The sequence below is a fragment of the Chionomys nivalis genome, chromosome 7 (genome assembly GCF_950005125.1).
Source record: "Chionomys nivalis chromosome 7, mChiNiv1.1, whole genome shotgun sequence".
In the NCBI taxonomy this organism is placed as follows: Eukaryota; Metazoa; Chordata; class Mammalia; order Rodentia; family Cricetidae; genus Chionomys; species Chionomys nivalis.
Window position 1 is genome coordinate 49,913,398 of NC_080092.1, and position 20,913 is coordinate 49,934,310.

At 50.1% G+C, this 20,913-nt stretch overlaps 1 protein-coding gene across 2 annotated transcripts in view; it reads right to left on the reverse strand.

Moving 5' to 3' along the window:
* Ntn1 (netrin 1) overlaps positions 1-19,824 on the reverse strand; it is a 192,875-nt gene extending 173,051 nt beyond the window's left edge. The window contains exons 1-2 of one of the 2 annotated variants that reach the window (XM_057775845.1): positions 19,738-19,824; positions 4,247-5,328 (exon numbers count right to left, since the gene is read on the reverse strand). In XM_057775845.1, coding sequence (XP_057631828.1) covers positions 4,247-5,264 — 1,018 coding nt within the window. In that variant the 5' untranslated portion in view covers positions 5,265-5,328; positions 19,738-19,824. Of the gene's footprint in view, positions 1-4,246; positions 5,329-5,761; positions 6,087-19,737 lie in introns of those variants that run through there. The other variant, XM_057775844.1, reaches the window with a different exon arrangement.
* Between the last annotated feature and the right edge of the window lie 1,089 nt (positions 19,825-20,913).

Genomic DNA, 20,913 nt, shown 5'->3' on the forward strand with positions numbered 1-20,913 from the left:
TACCTCTCCTTCTAGCAAGAAGTAACAGGTTGCTCCACCTTTTGCTCTGTGTGTAAACAGCACCCATGCATCCACCCTTTCAGTCATCCCGCCAGCCATTCCATGCGGAAGCAGCACAACACGCGTGCAATAAAACGAAGTGTAATCAGGGGGCCGGAGGCCCAGCTTTGCCACCTACCAGCTCTGGGCTTTTAGTAAACCATGCAATGTCTCCAGGCCATGGTTTCCTCATCTCTAAAATAAGGACAATAATAGTGCCCATTATTCTCAGAGTCGCGACGATTAAATAAGTAAATTAATGCGAGTGCTTGGCAAAGAATAAGCCCTCAAGAGTTAATCATCATAATGACAGTAATTATAATAATTACTATGAGTATTAAAAACATACACTCATTCACAGATAGGTGCCAGGCTCTGGACGAGCCAGCAAATATTTTTGGCCTTCTGATATAGCATGGATCTTTAGCGGGGAACTGAATTCTTTTCATGGAAACTCCTCCGATGTAACCTCCCTTGCTTCACGAACGATGAGGGTACCCCCAAGCACCAGGGCTACTTGCAGCATTTGGACTGCACCCCTCCTCAAAGCCATGCTTAAACTATTATGAGCATTATGTTGCAGGTACTCGTGACCATAGGAGACCAGCCCAGCACTGTGCTCATCTTGCAGAGGCGCCTTTTGTATGGGTTTTAGGTTACGGCTGGGCAATGCAAAGCCATCGAGTGAGTCGCAAAACGAGTTTTCATAATCTCAACCTGTCACAAGCCAAGCAGAGACTCACACTGACATCCCCATCATGCTTCAGCAGGCACTAAACACTAACACAGCCCCACGTCAGGGGGACACTGATTAAAACTGATGTCAATAACTTATGAAACACAATATGGTCTTCAGATGCTCTTTTGAATGGAAAAAAAAAAAGAGGAGGAAGGGGGGAAGGGAGGGTCCAGCAATCCAGGTGGTTTAAAACTGTTCACGCATTTTTCCCTCCGAGTAGACCCCTCCCACACACAATGCAAGGGTGCTTCTTTACACACTCGATGTAAATGCACATGTGTATTAAAGCGTGTGAACGCCACTGATACATATGGTCAGAAGAAAGTATTTGGTTATTCCGCTGAGAGCTGTCCAAGATGTAAGGGCATACGTAGTATTCTCTTTCATATTACTTCAAGAGCTCTTTCTGTCCAGAAGAAATCCAAAATCGTATTTCAAGCACTGGCCTCACAACAGTTCCCATCTACTCTGCAGGGAAACTGGCCTTGAAGCCATACTGAAATGAAAGCTCGACCTAAGAAAACACATGAGCTGTAGTCAGTGCTTAGGAATCTCTCAGTGCCTGGGCCTCGAGGAGGATATTCAGTAGTCTATATTCTTAGGGAGTTTGTTGAGGGGGGAGCGGAGGCTAATCTAAAGAACTGTCCCACTTAGGCCTATTATAAATCATATCTTATTACTTCTTAAAGAAGAACAAGAATAGTATGGTGATGGTGCTTGATTTTTTTTTATCAAGACTGATTTTTTTTATTAAAAAAAAAAAGTAATCCTTTGCCTTAGTTGTAAACATTCTAGCAGCCTGGGCAGCTCCACTTCGCGTGTCAACAGTGTGACATTCACAGAATGGGGCTATGTTGGGGCGCATCTCAGTTGCTGAAGGTATAAGTTAGTATCTAAAGGATTTATTAATGCTTCTCCTAGCACAGCGCCTTCAGGATCTCAGAGCACCTGTCAAATACTAACTCACTCACATCTCCAGCACAGGGCCTTTCCATAAAAAGCTGGGCCTCTAGCTGTAAATCACCCCTAAATTGTCCTTGTTGGCTTTCCTTCTAACGGAGTGACGGAAAAATCGCTAAGACTTCAATTAAGATTTTATGGGAACTTCAATCTGATGTCCCCGTCCCAGCTACAAGGTATCAGAACATCTATTCGGAAAGGAAGCTGTAAATAACTCCGACAGAACTGAGTTAGCTTGACTTTTATGAAATGACTGAATAATTGGCATGATCCAAAGATACTTTAACTACGAAGAATTAAAATAACTTCAGTAAAATCCTGAAGAAATATTGTTAGCCGATCATTTGTCATGTAGATTATGTACTTACTAGGCCTAATTAAACTTTTTGAACAAAAACCACTTGCTAATTACATTAGTTAATATGTTGATTGCTCAACTTGGCGCAAAAAAAAGGAGGGGGGGAGTCAATCCAATTTGTGTGTAGTTAGTGCTTTGTTAGAAAGACAAAAATCCTAAACTGGAGAGATTATTTCATGTCTAAGACTATCATTATAACAAATAACAGGTTGTGTCTTCGCAGCCTAAGTGACAGAGATAGATGGGAGTGAGGCGTGACCAACATCAAGGACAGGAGAAACCTTCAAGCTAGCAATATTTTTGCCACAAATCAGTATTATTCACCTCAATGTATGCACTCAGGTTTGTCCAATTAAACCCCGCTGGGGACCATACAGCCATCGTTCATATGCACATACAAACTAAAAGTGATAGCAAAACCCTGGGAATCCCTTTAAATGCCAATAAAGGGGTTTTCCACACAAAAGGACGAAAAGAAAAGAGGAAAGGCAAAGAGGAGAAGAGATGGGGAAAACTAACATTTCCCAGGGACCTGAACAGATCAAAGGCATTTTATTCCCCAAGACCACTAAGTCTGGGGCGACTGCTTTACAGACGCCTGAAAAGTCCCACACTGGAAGCTAGTTCTTCTGTCTCTTGAAGGTTAGAGGATGTTCAATTAGGTCCGCAAAAGCTGGAACACGCTGCCTTTTTAAATGGGAGGCCCTGCAAAGCAACAGGAGGCGCTTGCGTCTGCAGACCAGGGTTCCTGCCTGGGCCTCTGTGCACCGACCCTCCGAGACATGTTTTCCATTCGCCTGCTCAAAAGTCTGCATCCACAGTCATGAGGCACCAACTATTCGACAACAACATGACACAATTAATCAGAACCAGACTTCAAAACGTGTGTTTGTGGGGACCAGCTAGCTCTGCAATGTGCCTCCGACAGCGAAGCGATTGAAGAGCCTTGCACTGGCTCTCTGGGGTTGGGGGGGAGAGGGGGAATAAATCTGTATGTTCACAAAAGATGCTCACCAAATGGCACATTACGGACTAGATGATTTTCATAAATGATTTAGACATTTACATCTAAAACTGAAAAAGTCCTCTCCCCCACCCCCTTCTCTCTGGAAAAACTGATGCCTGGGAGTTTCTGCAGCAACAAAGTTGTACAATTCAGAAGTTGAGCACACCCTTTCTTAGCTTCCTTTCTGACCCGGGCTTATTCACTAGCACCGGGTTTGTCAGATTTCTCTTTCAGGAATTGAAACTCCATTAAAAATCGAGACGAAGGGTCCTTCGTTAATTCAAAACTGTTCAATTTCACCAAACCCCGGAGCTAACAAAAAAAAAAAATCTGGTAGACTTCTTTTTTTTGGATCAGGATTGAATTAGTTTAAAATAGTTACTGAGGTCTCCTTTGTAATCTGTAGATAGTAATTAATTGAAATCACATCACTCTCTTTTTGCTAACACGAACGCGCTATTCAAAAGAGGAGGGGGAGAAAGAAAGAAAGAAAGAAAGAAAGAAAGAAGGAAAGAAAAGAAAAGAAAAGAAAAGAAAAGAAAAGAAAAGAAAAGAAAAAGATCAAATCATAAAAGATAAATGCAGAGTTCAAAAGTGACATTTGCTGGGTACCCAACTGGTCCCAAGCTGCAAAGAGTTCTTTGCCATCTCCCAAGGGATTCCTGACTGTAGCTCTGAAACATCCCTGGTCCCCAACCGCTCGCCCAGCTGCAGCCTTAGAAAAGGGGGGTGGGGCGGAGGTGAACCCCAGGCTCTGAGCAAAGTGAGAGGAAGGCAGTGAACGTGTTTCCGTTTGGATCTGGGATTAGGAAGACCTGTCGGCAAATTTTCTCCAAACCACTACCTCCACCTCCGACCTCCGGTGGCAGTCCACTAGCGGCTTCTTGGTTTCAAAATAGGTACGGGGATTCATACCCGGGCATTCAGACTGGGTGCTGCCGGATCAGGCATATCGCTCTGCCTGACCACAGTTCTCCCAGGTCCCACACGTCTCAAAACGCGCGTCCCACAATTGTAACGTTCCCGCAACCCACAATCCCGAGACGCTTGGCGTCCGCGCTCTGAAAAACCCACCGCTGCGAGGTCCAGGAGCCCCTGCCCGCGTCTCCACCCACCGCCCGCGGCGCCACGGCGCCCCACTCACCCACGCACTCGTTGGCCTCGCGGGCCGTGGCGCGCTGCCAAGGTCGGTCGTAGTGGAAGGGTTTGCAACGGTCGCATTCGGGGCCGGCTGTGTTGTGCCTGCAGTCACACACCAGACTGTCGTCTCGGTCGCGCACGCAACGCGCCGCGTGGCCGTTGCACTTGCAGCGGCCGCCAACCTGCAGGTCAGACACTGCATAGAAATAGGAGTCGCGCGCCAGCTCCGAGTCATCTTCGTTCTCGTCGCCAAACGTATGCAGGCGGCTGAAGGCCACGCGGATGTCGGTGGCCGTGACCCAGTCCTGCAGCACCGGTGAGTTGTCGAAGTCGTGCGCAGAGGGCCGCCCGTCCAGGGTGCTGAAGGCGATCAGGCCGCCGGAGAGCGGGCGCATGTCGGTGTGTGAGTCGGTGCACACGGCCTCCTGCTCGTTCTGCTTGGTGATGGGCGCGCGGTGTGGCCGGTTGTACATCTTTCGGCACTGCGTGGAATAGAACTGGAAGGGCACCCACGTGCGCCCATAGTCCATGGACTTGTAGATGGCCATGGACTCCGGCCGCGGCGAGCAGAACTGCAGGCTCACATAGGTCACCTCAAACTTCTTGCCGAGAGACAGCGTGAGCGTCACGTTGTGCGGGAACTGCAGGTAGTTCTCGGACTGCCAGCACGTCAGGTTGTGCGGGTTGTTGAGGTCGGTGAGGAAGGCAGGCGGGTGCGCTTTCTTGGGGTCGGACGAGTTGCAGAGGTGGCACGAGCGCAGCCGCTCCTCGCCCCGCTCGCTCACCACGCAGTAGCGCGCCGGGGGGCGGCCGCAGGTGCTGGACACGCGCACGTCCTTACCGAAGGCCGCGTTGACAAAGTCCGGGATGCAGCGGCGCGGGTGGCCGTTCTCATCCGAGCAGGGATCGGGCTGCGCCGCCTGGCCGGCAAACATGCTGAGCCCGGGCCCGCCGCGCACCGCGCCCACCAGGCACGCCACCGCCGCCAGCGCAGCCAGCGCCTCCCACACAGCGCGCATCATGCCGTGGCCAGCTTGCCCCGGCCCCGCTGCGCTGAGGAGTCGGTCCGCCCGCCGCACCAGGCGCCTGCGGAGAGAGGGGAGCAGCGCTCAACCAACAGGCAACCAGCCTGCCCTGCGTCCTACAGCCCTCGGCAGAGTGGTGGGCGACTGCCCGGCTCACCGGGGCACCGACCCCGGAGATGCCCGCTTCGCTCCTCCGAAGTCCCGGGAGCCGGCGATCGCGGGGGGGGACTCTAAGCCTACACAGCCTGCTCCCCTTCCTCCCTTCTTCCGCGGCCTCCTCACAGCCTCGCCCCCAACCGAGGGGCATGCCCGCGCCCGTCTGCCCATCCGCAGCCATGCCCGCCTAGCTCCCTAAATCTCTCGGGCGCAGCAGGACTCCAGGTCCCCCCAACCCCGCAGGGCTAGCGTCCCTTTCATCCCGCCACCTCGGGTCCTTCTCAAATGCCTCCTCCCCGGTCGCGTCCCCAGTAGGGACTCCGCGTAGGGGACTTTACCTCTAAGTGATGGCAAAAGAGAAAGAAAAGTTTGCCTGGCCCCGGCCGGGGAGCCCGCGCGCCGGACGGCAGAGAGCCTCTCGCTGGCTGCTAGCAGGAGCGTCCTGTCTCAGCGTGGGCTTGCCAGCTCCATGCCCAGCGCGGCCGCCGCTGCCCCAGCCCCGGCCCCGGCCGCCACCGCCGCCGCCTCTTCCTCCCGAGTGACTACGCGGCCGCCCGGCTCCCGCCGCGGTCGGAGTGCTGCCCTGCCCGCGCCCGGGGCGCACACACACACTCAGGCTCGCTGGCGCGCACTCACACACGCACGCACGCCCCCGAAGGCTCCGCCGCCGCCGCCGCCGCTGCTGCCGCCGCCACTCGCGCTGGGAGTGGGGGGCGGAGGGGAGCGCGGGGGCGGGGCCGCCGGGCGGGGCGCCGGCCAATAACGTCGGCAAGCTGCCGCCCGCTCGCGAGCAAAGTTTTAACCCCGGGAAAGAAGAAAGTTAAAGCCAACCGGCCCGGGATGCTCCAGAGGGCGAGAGCGAGCGGGTGGGAACCTGGGAGCCCGAGAAAGAACACCAGAGACAAAGAGAAAGCGAGAGGAGCGCCCGGGAAAACCCCGGAGAGGGGGCAGGGCCCGCGCGCACCCTGTGGGGGTGGGGTGGGGGCGAGGACGGCTTTCTCCCTCCGAGTCCCAGCCAAACACATCTGTGTTTGTTTTTTTTTTCTGCGCCGAGGTCCGGCCTTCCTCTAACCCAGCCTGGTGGCCCGGGTGGCACCGCGCACAGGGCCGTGCCCCTATGGCCACTCAGCCCCAGAGGGGTGCGGAAGGGGGAACAGGAAGGGGACGTGAACTCTACCTGCTCTTTACTCCGGCCCGAGGCCCTAGGATATGGCGACAAGGGGCAGTGCCTAAACCTCCCAGAGTTGGCACTGCCTTAGGCCCGTCTGTAAAGAATGAAATTTCCTTTCAGGCCTGGAAGCTGTGGTGGACTCGAGGCTAAGGGCCAAGAAGCTAGGACGCACCTGACTGGTGGGCCTACTCAGGTCTGTCAGTCCTCCCGAGGTCCCCTGAAGCTGACTTCTTGGCACTTCCTTGCTGCTGTTTTTTTAAGGTGTCCCTATGGAGATTCCCATAATAGGTTTATAGAATGACAATTGACTCCATTATTCAGCTGAGGACGGTGTGGTCTCAGGGGTTAGGGATAACTTACCCCAAGTCTCCAGGCTAGTAAAAATCAAATCTGGATACAGTAACCTGGGCTCATACTGAGACGATGGTTTTCTCTTATGGGTAGTCATTTAAGCTACTCCGGAGGCTGAGGCTTGAGTAATCCTCAAGCCCAGGGGTTCAAGGCCAGCCTGGACAATACACCCCATCTCAAAGAATCCCAAGCTTTCTCTTCACTTTTGTCAAATGGATAATCTCACCCAATTACATTCTCATGAGGTGTCCTCGGGCCACCCAGCCTCTGGCCTTAGTCTCTGTCACCTTAACAAAAGGACTGTGGACAAGAATGGTAACCTTTGACCGTCTTGCAGCCACAGCCAAAGAGTTCAGGGGTGAGAATCTACAGGACTGTGCCTTTGAAACGTGGTTACTGTTATTTCTCTTTGAAAATGTGTGATCCAGTAACAGACCTGGATGAAAAGCTCCGACCCTAGTTCTGACGGAGGCGTTCTTGCTCCATGCATTAACTCTTCATTTTGTTACTGTTACTGTTACAGACTCTGCTAATCTAAGAAAGCCCCTCAGGGCTGGGCTGGCCCAGCTCATTTTCCTTGGACAAAGGCCTCCTGGTCTTCATGAGAGCTGGCCACCCAAGCCAGATCTTCTATGGAGGGGAGCTAGCCACAGCCCAAGGAAATAAATCCATGTCATCGTGGGGACAGCCTGGACTCACCCCGAGTCTCTGAGGTTGTGTTTAGCTTTGCCTGCTTGTGTCCTTTACCACTTTGGACTGTTTATTTATGCCTTGCCTTGTGGTAGAAGGGACTGCAGGTGACTTACAAGGGTACTTAAAACTTGACAAAATAACATAAATTCGGAATGAAGTGAAAGGGAACAAAAGAAATGCCTAACCCTAGTGGACTTTGAAATCCCAGTGGTGTGCTGGAAGGTGACAGAGCATTGGGAGAACACAGTTTGGAGCCAGAGTGCCGGGGTCCAACTACTGCTTCTGCTTTGTGGTCCTGGCAAGTCTTTGTATCTTTCTCAGTCTTGGCTGGCTCACCTATAAAGGGGGAATACTCATTATCTCGATCTCATAGGAACATGAGCATCAAATAAGTTGACACACAGGAATATTACAATTTGTAATACATATGCATACATAGTGTAATTACACAACACACAAACTGTCACATTTATGACGTTGTAAATACACCTAAAACCAGGCTGCACATATAACTTGCTGGTAGAGTGCTTGCCTAGCATGCAGAAGGCCCTTGATTCACTTGTTAATACCGCAACTAGGTGAATGTATCAATATGTATACAGAAAGCCAGCCATGTAGTAGACAAAGAGATAGGAAGTATCATTATTAAATTGCTGAAACTACACAGAAAATTTTAGTTATTTCAAGAAGATTTAATTATTTGGAAAGAATTTCATGACACTTGAAAAGAAAATTGGAAAAACAGGCATAATATAGTGTCATTTCTGCTTTTAAAACGTGTCCATAAGAATACATTGTTAGTGGTACTTACGTCCTAAAAGGGAAAAGGCCAGTGATTTTGACTTATCTTTGTTGATACGGTCTCAATTTTCTATAATACAATAGGAAGGAAAACTAAGAAGGAAAAAAGCAAAGGAAAGACAAAGTAGACATGGGAATAATGCCAAAATGCACCCTGGGATGGTCTATTCGCCTCCTGCAGATGGACAACCAATTTGTTCCTAAGCTTTCCTGCGGCCAAAATGAAAAGGAGACCATGTCCCTTACACAATTCCCAGTGTCCATGAGATAAAAACAGATCTATTGCTTACAACTCTTCTTGGTACTAAAATCAGACAGGGATTTCTCCTGGGGGGCCTCATAAAGAGGACCCAGTGTGAGGTAACGAGCAAGCATCCCCATGATCACAACAGTGAGTTAGTTCCACCGGGCAGGCGCTGTCATCAGCCCTCCATACAAGAGGACAGCATCACAGCAAAACAAGTTGGGAAAACACATCCTGTCAAAGGGGGATCTGAAGTAGACAAATTGGGGTGCTCAGCTCCCTGACCTCTTGGTACATCTTGGAATAGCTAAAGGACAGGACTGCAGACTGTTCGCCATGCTGCTTCTGCTGAGAGCTTTCAGTGGGGCTTATGTGACAAGCTTGAGAGACAGTGAGTTTAAAAGTGCCCTCCTTGGCTTGTGATTTTTCTGCACTGCTAGCCGAGCTTAGACCATTGAGCTTCAGCAGGGACTAGAGAGACATCACGTTCCACTTTTATTATGGCCACTTAAGGTTTAACTTGATCTCCTTTAGTTTTCCTGTTAGGCAGGATACTCTTCTGGAATATGCTAAAACTTCTCTACCTCCATTCAAAATCCATCTTTTCGCCACTTTTACATTTGGTCTATTTTGACCCTGCCCGGCGACCCAAGTCTCACCTGTCTGTCTCTTTGGAGTTTGGAAATGAGCCTCTTTTTTCTCTCTCTCTCTCTTCTAGGCAAATTGGTCCCATTTTTCTCTTCTGGTGATTTTTATGGAACTTGGGTTTGTGAGCAGCCTGCAGCCTCTCCCACTGAGTGCACTCTACAGTTGCCTGTGCCCCTTCCTGAAGCAAGCTGCCTTCTGAGGAGACAAATGAACAAAACAGATGTCCAAGTGTTTCTTCTCAAAGTGGGGGTTATAAATACACCCCATGAAGGCATGGCAGTCTCTGAACAGCAGGATCCAGGGTACAAATGAGTTCAAAACAACAGTAGAGCTCTTGGGTGAGAAAGCAAATTCCCAGGTGTTTCTGCAAGGAATGCAGTAGGAGGGAGGAGCCACCATTCTGGGCCTACAACCCTCCTGTACCTGCAAAACTCAAGGACAAAGCATGCTGGGGGAGAGGGGATGCGCTAACTTAGGAGTAGTCTGAAAGGAAGAATCCAGGGACTCAGGTGTCCTAACAACTGACAAAGGAAAGAGGGGCAGTGACCGCCGCCAGAGGCCTTTGAGGTCAAGATAAGATCTGAAGGGCAAAAGCCATTGGTGACCTTGACAGGCCCTGGCCTAGAGTGGTGGGGACACAAGCCAGTCTGCCTTAGGTTGTGGAGTGAAAGCCTTAGGTTGTGGAGGTGAGAAAGTAGAGATAACAAGTGCAGACAGCTTCCAGTAAGTGCGCTGACAAGCGGTGGGACAGAGAGCAGGGCCCAGCAGGAAGGTGACACCGAGGAGGGCAGGCCCCGCTTTCCATTGTTTGTAAGATAAGGCTATTTGAACAGGCCTTCTGTGATAGGAAGGAGCCGGTAAGAGAGAGAGAGAGAGGTGGCAATGTGATCAGTGAGGTGGCCTAAAAGCGTCCCAGGTTTCAATGAAATAGGAAGTGGTACATTCAGCTGAGAGTGGGGGAAGGGCCGTTAAGGGCACCAAAGCTGCACAGGTCCTAGTTCCATGAGATAAAGACAATGCTTGCCGGGAAGAATAAAGGCCCGACTGAGCTTGAAGATCATTTGCAAGGAAGACGGTATATAACAGTGCCCACTGTCACGGGACAACCATGTAAATGCAGAACCTCTACAGCCTTGTAAAGCCTCTAAAGACAGCTGTGCTGTACAATAATTCAACCAGGAACCATATGCAGTCATTTCTATTGCAGCATCAAGAAATTCAAATCAATGACATTGAAGGCAATTGCTCGGTTATCCCTGCTTTGGACAATGTGCTAAGGTGCGATTTCTATCCTCTCTGAAACTTCTTCTGGACAGAGATAGTGAGAGAATTCGGGAAGACCAAAGAATTATGGTGACAGGTTACTGAGGAGGCTCTGACCCCAAACTGGATGCCAGAGATCAGGACTCCACAGGTGGAGGGGATGACAAGGCCCAGGAGGACCAGTGGTGGGGGAGAGGTCCCTGGAAGGAACAATGGCTTCAAGACAAGGAGGTCAAGGTGCTGTTTGTGTTGTTATCTGGTGTTGACTCTCTCCCGGCCTCAGGCTGAGGGAGAGAGTCTCTGATCCATCTCAGTGTCTCAAAGCAGGGAAGAGTGGAACAGCTCTAGAGGGCTGAGGGGAACTGTAGGAAGCAGAGCAGCCTTGTGATGCTAGTCTGAAAGAAACGGAAGTCTTTGGGGTTTGTTCCTGCTGTTGCTTTAATAAAGATGGAAGGATTACAATAATATCTATTAAATATAGACCATTACTCATTTTAAGATAATTTCTTGGAACACCTTATTTTTTATTCAACTTTAATTTAGCATCTCTTTGTCAATACACTTTTATTTTAAAGAGCTATATAATAATTACTTTATACTTTTCATTCCAGATGGTTCGTTGCAATTATTCATCGATGTGTTGACTTGCCATACAAAAGCAATCATAGGTAGAATATAAACTAATGGGTATGACTATGTCTGAATCAAACTTTATGGATACCATAAATAAATAAATAAAATAGAGATGGAAGAGCTGTGGGTGGACTGGAGGGTGTAGCAGGTCCTGCCTTGTGCATCAGGCATATGTAGTATGGAGCAGAAAGAACATTGCAGGGGTAGTGGGGGTCCCCAGGGAGGGTGGGCTGTGTGGCAGCATGAGGTGAGAAGAGCAGTCAATGAGGAGGACGAAGATTCAGAGGAGGGTGTGCTCGAGAGTTGGGGCCCAGAGGCCAGGGCCAAGAGCTTGGGAGGAAGAGGACAAGAAGACAGTACAGACCCGAAGGAAGAGAGAAGGGTGGCCTCCATCTCATAGATAACCAAGAGCTCTGCCTTATATATTTATCCATTTATCTTAGTTTTCTTTCAATGTTCAAGATAAGACCCAGGGTCTTACTCATGCTAAGTAGCTGCTTTACCACTGAGCTATACATTCTAGCACACAGGTCTTACTGTTTTGGTTTTTTGAGACAAGGTCTCACCATATAGCTCAGGCTGGCCTTGAACTTGAGATCCTCCTGCCTCAGCCTTCCAAGTACTGGGATGACAGGTATGAGTTTTACTTTTGAAACCGAGCATGTGTTGTGCCTGCTGGAGGCATAGTTCTCTTGCAATCCAGCAGGCAGTCATGAGCTTGTCATCTTCCTAAGACTGAGTTAGGATTTTATACTTCTATTTTACAGGGAGATCATTAACCCATCGCTGGTAAGAAGAACAGATGTTGGGATTAAAATAGCTTTATGGGGGACTGGAGAGAAGTTAGTGGTTAAAAGCACTAGATATTCTTTCAAAGAATCCAGACTCAATTCCCAGCACTTACATGATAGCAGAGCCAACTCCCTCTCCTGAAATCCGTGAGCACCAGACACACAACAGGGTACATTGATAGACATGCAAGCAAACCCCTCATAAACATGAAATAAAACCAGTAAATGTTAACTTTTTAAAAAGTCTGATGCCAGCCGGGCGGTGGTGGCGCACGCCTTTAATCCCAGCACTCGGGAGGCAGAGGCAGGCGGATGTCTGTGAGTTCGAGGCCAGCCTGGTCTAGAAGAACTAGTTCCAGGACGGGAACCAAAAAGCCATGGAGAAACCCTGTCTCGAAAAATCAAAAAAAAAAAAAAAAAAAAAAAAAGGTGAGCTCTTAGCACCTACGGACAGGGTAGCATGGCAAGGCTCAGTCCTTGGAGAGAAGGGAGGAGCTTGAAGTCTGCCATAGTGTAAACCCTGGCCTGGATCCACTGCGCTTCTGAGCACCTCTGTGCTACAGTTAAGACCTCCAGAACTTGGTTCCCAGGACCCCAACGTGGAATAAAAACTGTAACCAGAGGTGACATACAGGTATATGGCCTCCCCTAATTGATCGTGTCCCCTTGAGAAATAGAAGGAAGTTGGCTTAGGCTAAACCTCGATTCCGGTTCACCACTTACACCTGGTATGACTTTAAACAAGTTACTGTACCATTGGAGAATCGCTTTAGCCATTATAAAATGGAAGTAACCACACCCGTTTTATAAGTCTGCTATAGGTATTTGAAAAGAGTGGTGGTTCCATATATGATAGGCTTTTGTTTGGTGTGTGTGTCTGTGTGTGTGTGTATATCTAATGTAGGAACTCACACATGCTAGGATAGTTCTGAATCACTGAGGTGCCTCCCAAGCCCCAGCCTGTTTTGTTTTTAATAATTACAATCCTCAGATCTACTTGCCAGATCTCTCAGCCTGGAAGAATTGGAGGTGTTTTTTCATTTGGAGCCATCTAGAGTCTGGCTCACCAGACTGGCTGCATGGGGCACTGCTCAAGGGACTGGCAGGTGCCTGGAGGGTTCTGGAAAGGAAGTCAGAACATAAGGAGCAGGCCTGTCCGATGTTCAGGGTTCCTAGAGATTACTCCTTTACTCGGGTTGGGTCCTTTATCTGCATCTTCGGGTCAGGCCTCCCCTGATGCAGGCTTCTTGGTTGAGGATTCCTGAGTTGAGTTGCTCCTGACCATCGGTACAAACCCCAAATCCACCCGGTCCTTTCATCTCCCAGGGCTCTTTGAAGGAGGGAAAATGCATGTGGATAAGAGAACCCAGCAGATGTAATTTATTTTCATTTGCAAAAACACTTTTTGACAAGACCCCACCCTAAGTACTCCTAAAATAAAGAAACTGGGTCACAGTGGGGGAGGCTTTGTCATGGATGGAAGATCCTCCCCGAGGAAGGAAACAAAGGGTGTAAATGAAAGGATGGATCTCCGGGTGGAGAAACTTGTGGGGGGCCCTGAGCTGGGATTCCACTCATTAACATTTATAACGGAAGGAACAAGAGGATGCCCTGACTCAAATTTGCTAGCTTAGAGAGGACTCTGGAGTGATGTCACCTCAGAGAGGATGCCCAGAAAAACATTTTGTGTGGGTGGACACAGAACACAGCAGGTGTATCTGAGTAAAAAGAATTTGAAAGAGAATGGAAGGTTTTTTAGCTAAGACTGGAAAAGTATCTATTCCTTCCATACAAACTCCTCAATAACAGACTCCACCAGGTGCCTGTTAGCATAATTCCTCCCTGAGCAGCATGGCCCTGCCCTCTCCCCATGTCTCTGACTCATGGCCTCTAAATACCAGGTGGTTCCCTCCACACACATCTACATACATACTACAGGGCTACTTATATTTATCAATTGCCCCTAGAGAAGCCATTTCCACCCCATTCGCATCCACTTGAAATTTAGCACCCCCCCCCAATTGAAAAACAAGATTTGTGGGGAATATAAGAAACAGAGGGACCAGTAACACTCAGCTCTTAACAAGTTTCTCCAGTTATTTGCCTCTTCTTGCAGGCCTCCGACTCCTCACCTCCTCACAACGCTGAGTTCTGAGCTTTGGAAGTGGTGTTGGTTATATTTCAGTATTGTAAACCTCCTGGCTAGAGTCCACTTGGAAGCATCTCTCATGATCCAGAACCCAGTCCCAAGGGAATGAATTTGGCATTAGAAAGAACCTAAGGCAATGGTTCTCAGCCTGTGGGTCACGACCCCTTTGGGGAGTCACTGCAACGTGAGGACACGAGGAGCTGTCTGAAAGAGTAGTGGCATTAGGAATGGAGAACCATTGCTGTGAGGGAACCCTGGTTAACAGGGATCTTGAGAGCTCTTCATTCAAAGGTGTTTATAACCTGAGGTCAGAAATCTTCCACTCTTCCCCGGGGCCGGAAAACTCCCAGATGAGGCTTTGTGGTGGACTAGTAACTGCTGGGTTGGTGATGCACCGAGCAAAGTGGAGGATCTATCCCAGCCAGCCTGAGGGTGCAGGTCAGAATTCCCAAAGGCGTTGCTGTGTAAAGGTTCAGTGCAGGCCTTAGTGCCTCATCTCGTGCCTCGCCCCCACCCCAGACTGCAGCGAAGGAAACAAAGGCAATGGAGACTAAACCACCTCACCAGGGATGGCTTGTGGGTCACCCATCTAACCCCACCCAGAGAACACCTGCTACCTTCTACTCTGCTGATTTAGGTGGGGGAGGGTCATGATTTTGATGGGGGGAAAATAGTTCTTTTTATTGGAAAATGATGACATTAGAAAGTTTCTCTGCTTAAAGGTGTGAGCTTCTGTTGACCACAAAATTCAATTATATGGAACAGCTTACTTTCCCCCAAACGTCAGTAAAAATGAGCTATTACTGGTTTATATATCACATGGAGAAAATCTAGAGACCTGACTCCAAGAGGCAGCATGGGAGAACAGACACGGATCACTGATTCCAAACAGATTGGGTAAGCGCATGGACATTTCAACCAGAATAAGGTGTCAAAGGAAACTAGGAATTTGGAGGCACAGAAGCTGACATCAGTTAGGAGGGCCACCATGCCAGCCTCAGAATGATGCCAGAGACTACATACAGCTGATGTATATAGCTCAGCCTAGGGGGCCACTGCCACGCCTGAGGCCCAGCACCTGGCTTATGGGGTCTCAAGGGGAGCTGCTTGGGTGGCCGGCAGACCCAAGATTGCGCACCTGCATTAACATCCTGTGATTCTGGGCAAAGCACCTCACCTCCCTGAGCACAGACTTCCTCTTGTGAAAAATATGGATAGAAACCCTCACTTCCTCCCTCCCTGTCTTCTTCCCTTCCTTCTGTGGTTATCAAGAGGCAGGGGGTGAAGCTAGGTGATAAGGTTCAGGCCTGGAATGATGATTAATCCCAACTGTCAACTTGTGAGGACTAGAATCACCCGGGAGAAGGAATTCTGGCCATGGTACATCAATGGAAGTGGGAAGACCTGCCCACTGTGAGTGGCGTCATTCCCTAGGCTAAGACCCTGGCCTGTATTTTAAAAAGTGAGCTGACCACAGACATTTGTCTCCGTCTGTTTCTGGACTGTGGATGCCATGTGAGCAGCCTCCTCCATCTCCTGCTGCTGGGACATCCCCAAACTAGGATGAACTTTGAGCCAAAATAAACACCTTTTCCCTCAAATTATTTCTGTCAGGCTACTTTGTCACAGCCTCAGAGAAGTCACCGAGATCCCCAGCAAGTCCAAAGGCACTAGGCTTCATCCCTGACCCGATAAAGCAAAATCATCTTCAAAAGACCTTGACGTGTCAAAAGCACTAACTGATTTTAGTTCATAAAGAATCACTTAGCCAGATACTACTACTTCTACCATCCGCCAGGGGACCCACTCCCTTGAGAGGAATACAAATTACTTTGAACAACTGGAGATCATGTACGAGGAAATGAAAGTAGATGTCGCAGAAATATTGGCCCACATTGTTAATAAAATATTATTAATTAATAAGACAATGAGCCTACATGGTAAACAACAATTTAAAAAATGTCTTCAGCTGGGCACTGGTGAAGTCATGCAGTCATAACCACCCACTATAATGGCAGCTAACACTTTTGGAGCAGTTGGCTCACTGTTGATGGACCTGGGTGCTTGGAAGGCCCTGGTAGTGGTAGAGAAGTCAGCTGTGAAATTGTCTTAGGGAAGACAGAGGTGGAGACCATAAATTGAACTGGGATGATCAGCCCTAGGAATGGCTGCTCATTCTTGTATCTTAAACACCTAGCATGGAACTTTGCAGAGGGGGCACCAAAAGCACTCTTTGATAAGAGAACCAAGAAGGGCCTGGCTAGAATGTCTGGAACAAGGAATTTCCGGTGTCCGGTAGCATGTCTGGGGTTGAGTTTGTTGGGTCTAACTCAGTTCTTCCTCTAGGAGCTGTTTTCCCATCACTTCTTCACTCAAATGGCAAGTCTTCTCTTTGCCCTAGAACCTGGATGATCCTTGGGAATCTCATGGTCTGTGATATGCACCCATGCGTCCCATGTCCTCCGGCTCCAGAGTAGGACCCAAGGTTTTCTACCAGGAGCCAAGGCCCCTTTTTTTGTACTGGGTAGCATCACCCAGCATACCAAAGGCTCTGGAGGCCACTGGTTCCTTCCTGGGCCCCCTCCTCTAAGATCTGATTTTCTCATCATCTGGTTAGTCTCAGCAACTCACAGCAAAGGGATGAACCAAGCTGACCTCTCTGGAGGTTTGTTTAAAGCAGAACAATGTTTGTCTTGTCCAAACACTATGAATTACTCCTGAGGATCCTGCCCGGTTTTACAATCCACAGCTACAAATGGCTTACATAAATAGGGACTTGTCCCACCCCTGCCCCCTCTCTGCTCCTAACAGTTCACCCTCCACCCCCCCCCCGTTCACTGTCTCCCATTCTTTCTGTCCTTCCTTCTGCTACCTCACACCTTCTCCTAGCCTGTGTCTTTCTAGCCCAGTGTGGTAAAGGATCGGGTGCTAGATTTTTCTAGGTCAGAGCTCATACCTGGCTTATTGCTGGCACACATCCCACTGTGGCTGGCCGCCCTGTCCCTGCTATAGTCAGGTTTCCCTGGCTAAGGGAACTGTACCGTCTGTGCAGTGCTGGCGGTGTGCAAGCATAGGTCCAACTATGGAAGCATGCTGGTTTGAAGGACTCAGTGTCCAGTCAGCCTATAGTCCCCATCTAACCGGATGCTGAGCTCACCTACGCTGCTCTGATTGGCTGTAAATTCTTGGGACTTGACTGTAGTTTCTAGAAGTATGCTCCACTCACTATGCTACCAGCCTGCTTGTCTGACTTTGCTGATCAAATAAGAGCTATGGAGAACAATCAGAGGCTGGGAGTCTGGGAGCCTGGGAGAGAAGGGTCTTCTGGGAAGAGCCCAGTGTAGGCTGCATTTCTTTAATATGGTCCCTGTACCACTGGCTTCAATGTTTGGGAAGCTCATTTAAAGCTGGTGTTCTAGGCCAGTGATATGCCTCCATGGATAAAAACACTTGCCACCACCCACCCTGATGGCCTAAATTTGATTGCCAGGACCCACGTGTGGAGAGAACGGACGCCCACAAGTTGCCCTCTAACTTCCACCTTCACTATGGCATGGGTGTTTGCAGTACACCGTAAAATAAACAAAAAAAAATGTAAAAACATAAGTGTATAAAAAAGCATATAAATTAATGCAGTGTTCTGACTCTGCTCTCCCCCCACACCTAGAGACACTTAGAAAGCAGTTTCTAGGAGAGTTGGAGTCTAGTACCCAGTCTCAGCAAGGGGTGGGTGGAGCCACCCTGAGAGAAAATGCGGGGTTGCTAACACTCCAAGGAGGTGTTGGTGAAGACTTGGGAAGATGCCAGGGGTGTGTGCTCTTGGGGCTGGTGGTTGGAGGTGTGAGGACTGTGTGGGATCCTTCTACCCAGAGCCTCCAGCACTTGGGGCCAAATGTGATCTCATTTTACCCTTGTTTTGCAAATGAGGAAACTGAGCCTCAGAAGGGAGGAGTGACTTCCAGTCAGAAGTTGGTGAGTGGCATGGAATTCCATCTCCTGGGCACACCCTGGCCTTTCCAGAACAGCCCCTTCCCAGCGCTCTCTTTGCAGGTCCAAACTCTAAAGGAGCCAACACCTCAGGGCCAATCTGCCAAGCCAGGTGGACGGACACCCAAGGAGCCCTGTCCTCAGGAAAATCGTCCCAAGAGCTTTCCTCTGGATGGAGCAAAGCCAGCTCAGCCCACTCACCCTCTCCAGAGCCCTGCTGTGGGCATTAGGGTTGCGGCTGAAGCACAGGATCCCATCCCACCAGAAGAAAGGGGCGCCACCAGGGAAAGACTCCAACATTCAGACCAGTAGACTTTTGGGAGTCAGATTTTGGGGGGGGGGGTCAGAGTGTAAACTATTCTGAGTTAAGAAGCCATTTAAGGAAAAAGAGGCAGAAGTGACAAGCAGTGCAGATGCCACATGAATTCCTGGGGCCCCGGGACGAAGGGTTGGATATATCAAAGAACCAAAAATAAAGTCTGGCCTCTGGTCGGGGTTGCACCAGCCGGGTCCCGTTTCTACAACCTTTTTATTCCACTCGCAATTTCGGACACCTAGGATCTCGCGGTGTGACCTCGGGCACCCTCCGACGCTTTCGCGAACGAAAAAGCTAGAGCCCCGGCTTTAACATCCTTGTGTTCAATTAACTGCGCCTCCTTCTAGCTCGACACTTGATTTTTCTAATCTAGCTCTTTGTCCCCGGTGTTCTTAACCTCGGCTTCCTGTTTCCCTAGCCGTCTCGGCCTGAGCCTGGGTCTAGCTCTTGCCTGACTTTCCCGTCGAAGGCCCTTGGCGAAGAGATTCCCGGGCGCGCAGACGGAGGCCGGCGGGTCCGAGGCGCGGGCCGTGGCAGTATGGAAATGGGCAGAGGAGCCGGCGGGCGCGGCGGCGATTTATTCTGGGAGTGACAGCCCCTTTGAGCGCTCGGCGAATGGCATTTTCTGTCTGTGAAAGCCTTTCTTCCCACCTCTGTTCAGATTAGCCCGGGGTATGAATGCGCCCATTATCCAGCCCGCTGACCATTCTGAAACGCCAAATTAATTACTAAGCACTGAATCAGGCGCCCAGGCCGGGCCACTGGGAGGTGTGAAAATAGCGAGCGGCCGGAGATGGGGACTGCGAGAGGCGCTAAGCGGAGAGGGCCGGGCGGGGTGGCCCGAGGGGCGGGCGCGGCGGGACTCGGGCAGGCTTGGCCAGACGCCGAGCGCGACCTGCCGGCGTGACCGTGAGCGACCGCGGGGCTAGCGGGCGGGCGGGCAGGCATAGAGCCGGGGTCGCGGCTGGGAGCAGGCTGAGGCTGGTGGGCATCGCTGTTGCCAGAGCGCACCAAGTGCACCGGGCAGTGGCTCGGGCGTGCTTCCTGCTGCGTGCGGGCGACTGTCTCCATGCACCGCCCCGGGTGGCCGCCCCCAGACAGCTCCAGCCTGGGGCCACCCCCTCCAACACCGAACAGACAGGCCGGTGCGTACCGAAGCTGCCCTCCGAGGCCTTCCAAAAACTTGGGCGCCACCCTCCGACCGCAGCCCCAGCCAGAGCTATCGAGCGCAGGGCTGTCGCTAAGCTGCAGCCACTGCCTTACTCACCTGCGGATGGGGGGTGGGGGGGTGGGAGGTGCGGGGCAGTGGAGGGAAGCTAGCTCTCGCTGGATCCTGCTGGATTGCACCGGGAGCAAAGGAGAGCCTTCTTTTGAGACTCTTCCCCCAGGTTCCGCCAGGTGGTGTCACGCCTGCCCGGCCCTAGAGGCTCCTCACTCACTCACCGGGTCACGCTGGTACCGGGTGAACGTTGCCAGAATTTCAATGACTCCTTCCCGTCCTGCGGCCTGCCGTGTAGGTTTCAATGACATTGGGGCCTATGGAGCAGCTAGGACAGTCAAGGAGGACGGGATGAATGCAATTAGAGATACACTAATCACCCAAGAGAAAGCCAGCCATTCACCTTAGCTTTGAGTTGGTCTGAAAAATTGGAGAAATCTGGTGTCTGGCTAGAAGCTGGGGGTGAGCACGGACTGGCAGACAGGCTATTTAAGTGCCCAGCCCTTCACTTCAAGTCAAGCTAACTGGACCTTTGATGCACCGGTGGCTAGCTGGTCTGCCTTCGGTAATTACCATTTAAATGACTAAAGAGATGGAGAATTGTCACCATTGACTCCTGGAAATGGGTCATTTATACCTCTGAAAGAGAAGAATTTAAGATCAGCTGAGAGGAGGAGGAGGAAGACACTCCATGTTAGTGTTCCTCGAGAGAGCACTACACCTTCCCACTGACCATTCTCAAAGCCTTGGGTACTATAGGCGGTTCACACGGGACACCAGCATAGCTCAACTAGAATTTGAATTTCAGGCCATTATTAAAGTTTTACACTGTGGGCCTTCGATGTCAGCAGTTACTCTCTGAGACTTGAAACTGCATTATTCGCTTTCCTTTTTGTCTTCATTATTTATTGACATTCCTTTTGCTAGCTGCCTTCCTCGTTCGGAGTTCTGTACTGTGATTAGATTTTGGTGCTTTTGAAAAGCTCCTGGGATAACCTTTGGTGAGGGGAGTTTGGATAGTCAGCTTTTTGTTGTTTGTTTGAGACAGGGTCTCACTATGTAACCCTGGCTGGCTTGGAGTTCATAAGTATGTCAATCGGGCATGCCTCAAACTCCCAGAAATCCACCTGCCTCTGCCTCCCCCAGTGCTGGGATTACAGACGTGCTTCTTAGGAAGCAATGTTTGTTCTTGTTAAAGACGGGTCTTGCTATGTAGCTCCACTC